The sequence below is a fragment of the Notolepis coatsorum genome (genome assembly GCF_963971535.1).
Source record: "Notolepis coatsorum genome assembly, chromosome: 9".
In the NCBI taxonomy this organism is placed as follows: domain Eukaryota; kingdom Metazoa; phylum Chordata; class Actinopteri; order Aulopiformes; family Paralepididae; genus Notolepis; species Notolepis coatsorum.
Genome location: NC_140173.1, coordinates 83,318,027 through 83,322,886, shown reverse-complemented (window position 1 = coordinate 83,322,886; position 4,860 = coordinate 83,318,027). Strand labels below are relative to the sequence as shown.

Genomic DNA, 4,860 nt, shown 5'->3' with positions numbered 1-4,860 from the left:
TTGATTGATTGATTGAAAACTTTATTAACAGATTGCAGAATGGGTATAGAGGTGTGATAGGTGTGATAGGTGTGATAGGTGTGAGAGGTGGGATAGGTGTGATAGGTGTGATAGGTGTGATAGGTGTGATCGGTGTGATAGGTGTGATAGGTGTGATAGGTGTGATAGGTGTGAGAGGTGTGATAGGTGTGAGAGGTGTGATAGGTGGGATAGGTGTGAGAGGTGGGATCGGTGTGAGAGGTGTGATAGGTGTGAGAGGTGTGATAGTTGTGAGAGGTGTGATAGGTGTGATAGGTGGGATAGGTGTGTTAGGTGTGATAGGTGGGATCGGTGTGAGAGGTGACCTCACTGTCACCCTTCCTCTGAACTATGACACTGGCCTTAAGACACTTTTTAACTGCTGCTGTGAGCCATTGTCACCTCCATTTTTATATTGTAAACTAGGGCTGCAACTAACGATTATTTTGGTAGTCGACTAATCTGTCGATAATTTTTTCGATTAGTCAACTAATCTAACGATTATTTCTGTCACACCCTCCATCTCTGCTTCCTGTGGGCGTGGCTCCTTTTCCGGGCGACTTCTTAGCTTAACATAACAGACGACAGTAAGTTTGGGGGAACTAATGGGATAACTGGGGTTGCAACAAAAGTGCAACTAGGGCTAAAAACACAATGAAATAAAATAATAATAATAATAATAATAATAATAATAATAATAATAATAATAATAATAATAATAATAATAATAATAATAATAATTGTTACAAAGGGTCAGATTAAACCGAATATATATATTTATTACTTGAGATATATTGTATAATATTTGTATATCGTCTGATATCCCTTGTATATTCTTTGTATATATACACGGAATATCCCTTTACCTAGGTACAGGCCAGACCATAATATTCGTTCTCCTATTGGACAGCGACCCCTAGGCGCCAACAGCCATACCCCCAATGGCAAGTTCAAAGCTACCGCTAAGACATGTCTCAACATGTCCAGGTTTGCGCAGTAATATGAGACAGAACTGAGGTTGGCACTAGATTATTCACCTTACGTATAAATACGGCGCAGGTGGATACAGCAGCACTTAGTAACTTAGCCTAAAACCTGGTTAGACCAAACGTTGAAGCCTTCACCACGATACAACGTGCCGTGAAGTGGGCCTCTTTTGCCCCTAAATAGAGCCTTGAGAACCGCGTGCGAATAGATAGCTAAAGTGTCAGAGTTTAACGCTGTATCGTCGAGTTCGACTTATTCTATTGTAAAGTAATAGTCTATTATTTATAGTGTATCGTGCGGCTACCGTTCTACAGTGACCAGCATTACCACCGGTTCGTCGTACCGAGCTAGTGCACTTATCCAGGCTGGGCGGCCTAAACTCGTGCCGCCATCCGAGGAGTCCTAGACGAGAACCGTTGGATATGTACACCGGAGAACCTACACCGGCGAATGCAGAGCCTTTTCCGGCTGGATTATATTGCTTTGGTACTGTGGCTGCTGGAGCAGAGAACCGTCTACCCCACTGCTGTGTGGGATCTACCCTGTGAGGAGCACCATCGAGCCCGCCTCTAGGACCCACAGAGGCTGGCTAGCTTTCCTCCATGCTGTCTTGCATACCGGAGTATAGCTGTTGCTTTGTCTACGGACCAAAAGATTATTGCACTGTCTCCTGTATCTGGAGTCTCTTTATTCCTCGTTGATCCAGACTTTGCTCCCGACCATTCCTCTCCCCTGCTGGCTTACAACCGGAGGGAACCCCCTTAGTATCTCCAGCTGACTACGAGTGTGCCTTATGTAATTCTTATGCTACAGGTGGTGTCAGTTATACCCATCTTATGATGCTCATGGACTTACGCTCTTGACCTACTTAATTAAGTGTTCTTCGCCATATAAGCGCAATTCATAATTCTCAATATTGTAACCTATTGTTGCTGCTCTAATAATAAATACTTCCAAATAGAACTTTCTTTGTTAAGCCGTATTCTTGTGTGGGTGTTCACCAGATATACTGTGTACTGTATGGCCAGTAATTAAAGTACATAACTAAGTAGTGGTTTAATGATACCATACTCTCAATACAGTCAGGGAATTGTACCCCTCAGTTACAATAATAATAATAATAATAATAATAATAATAATAATAATAATAATAATAATAATAATAATAATAAATAATATATCCTTCTTAGCAGACTTCTTAGCTTAACATCCCAGGGAACTAATGGGATAACTGGGGATGTTGTTTGCTCAAAGTCTGGGGTGATGGTAGACAAAGCAACTCTGAGGTCATGCTCAATGTCCAATCTGTTCCTCTGCTTAGTCTTCAGCTGAGAAGCCACTTTCACAAAGATAGGTAGTGCAAAAAAATTCTAAAAAATAAATAAAAATAAAAAATAAAAATAAAAAAAGATTATACGACACATCAACGCAAAAATTAGGCGTCCACGAGTTTTTATGATTGATTGTCGATGATTGTCGATTATGTCGACTAATCGTTGCAGCCCTAGATGTCACAGTATGATGTCATAATATAACATTCTAGAACATTTGTGATGTCACAGTATGATGTCATAATTAGTGCTGTCAGGCGATTAAAAAAAGTAATCTAATTAATTACAGGATTTGTAATTAATTAATCTAATTAATCACATTTTAATCGCATAACCATTTTATGCCTGATATTCTATATTCTATAATCATATTTCAAATAGCATGTGTCCGGATGGCAGAATTCAGTACTGTATCTACAAAACCTTCTGTTTAATCATCTTCCATCTATTCATTTGCTTAGATTTTTCAGGTCTGGTCAATTTGAGCATAGTGTTATTAACAGTCAAAGATAAAAAAAAATTTAATTGATATTCTCATTTGGTTCATTACAATTTACTCAAGCCTAGTAACAGACACAGTATTTCTGACACTGGAAATACATTCCCTGAGATCCATAGATGTCCCTAGAATCAGATACCAAGAACATGCAAATGGACCATATAAAAAAATGTCTGTAAATGTGTATTCTATGTTCTTATGGAATGAATGAGATTAAAAAAAAAGTTATTCATTTTTTTTTGTAATTAATTTTGAGTTAATTTTCATAACGCGATAATTTGCTGTGTAATTAATTAATCTAATTAACGCGATAAACTGACAGCCCTAGTCATAATATAACATTCTAGAACATTTGTGATGTCACAGTATGATGTCATAATAAAACATTCTAGAACATGTGATGTCACAGTATGCTGTCATAATAGAACATTCTAGAACATGTGATGTCACAGTATGATGTCATAATAGAACATGTGATACAGTATGATGTCATAATAGAACATTCTAGAACATGTGATGTCACAGTATGATGTCATAATAGAACATTCTAGAACATTTGTGATGGCACAGTATGATGTCATAATAGAACATTCTAGAACATTTGTGATGTCACAGTATGATGTCATAATAGAACATTCTAGAACATTTGTGGCTCTATTTAAAGGCAGCCCAGGGAACTGAAGGAGAAGAAGACTCATAACTTGACTGGACTCTGAAGAGAGAACACAGAAATAACTTGACTGGACTCTGAAGAGACAACAGAGAAATAACTTTTAACTAACGAGATTTATTTGAAAGACAACGCGAAGATGAATACTTTCTCTACGTCGTTGACCAAAAGGACCACAACTGGAACCGTCTCGAGTCTCTCGACTTGTTTCATTCCTCCTCAAAATGGAGTCGTCGACGGATCAGAGTACCACGGCTCTGGGAATGCGTCCCCTCTGATGGCGAGGGCCTCATCCTTAGATACTCAAAATGGGAATGTTGCCGGTAGTGATACTCCACCGCGGCCGAAGACTTTGCAGATTAAAAACATCCTGGATGATATCGGCGGTAACGACGACGGCGCTCTGCCGTGCGCTCCCGAGCTGCTCGACAGTGACCGCGACATGCCCAGCCGTCCGGCAGGGGACGAGATACTGGAGAACGACACAAGAGAACTCATTGGCACTTTCCTTACAGACTTTACCGGACTTTCTACGTCATGGTGGGGGCAAGGCAAAACTCTCTCGACGATGAACAGGGTTGTGGATGACCTTCTCCGGAAACACCGATATGTATATCATGGTATGCGCAACGAAATAATGGAGTTGGATAACGGAGGGGACGACATGAGCTTCATTATGTCTGTGGCCAAGAGCCTCTTTGGTGACGGGGTCACCACCTGGGGTCGCATTGCCAGCCTGGTGGCCTTCGGGGCGGTTGTGTGCCAGTACCTGAACGAGATGGGCAGACAGCACTGCGTTGCGTTGGTGGGCCAAGAAATCTCCACGTATCTCCTTTCTGACCAACGAGACTGGCTGGTGAAAAACAATTCCTGGGATGGGTTTGTGGAGTTCTTTGGAGTGGCTGACCCAGAGTCCACAGTGAGGCACGCTCTCATGGCTGTAGCTGGTTTTGCTGGGATTGTGGCAACACTTGCCCTGTTGATCAGGTTGATCAGGTGAATTTATTGGACTCGAAGAGACTTTTGTAATAATAATAATAATTCATTTATTTTGCATAGCGCTTTTCAAAGACCCAAAGTCAACCCAAAGTTGTACCCTTACCCCCTGAACCAAGCTGAATGGGACTACTGGCAGACTGGAAGCCTCCACCCCTTGTCTTTGAAAACCCTTGGCTCATTTATCCCTTTAACAAAGAAGGGGATACAGGACTATAGAAGATGGCGATGGGATATTGAAGAGTTGATTATTAGCTAAATTAATCCGCTAGGTTTGATTGTTATTTTTCTGCTGCATTTTTTTTTTAACCAACTTGTTCTTTATTTTGGAGGTTGCATGAGGAAATTCTTTGTTTGAG

The 4,860-nt window shown here is 40.7% G+C and overlaps 1 protein-coding gene across 1 annotated transcript; it reads left to right on the top strand.

Moving 5' to 3' along the window:
• Positions 1-3,644: 3,644 nt before the first annotated feature.
• LOC311234686 (induced myeloid leukemia cell differentiation protein Mcl-1-like) lies at positions 3,645-4,505 on the top strand (the record flags this gene model as incomplete). Its single annotated transcript, XM_084321930.1, has 1 exon — positions 3,645-4,505. One exon carries the CDS (start codon positions 3,645-3,647, stop codon positions 4,503-4,505), a length of 861 nt encoding a protein of 286 aa, XP_084178056.1.
• Between the last annotated feature and the right edge of the window lie 355 nt (positions 4,506-4,860).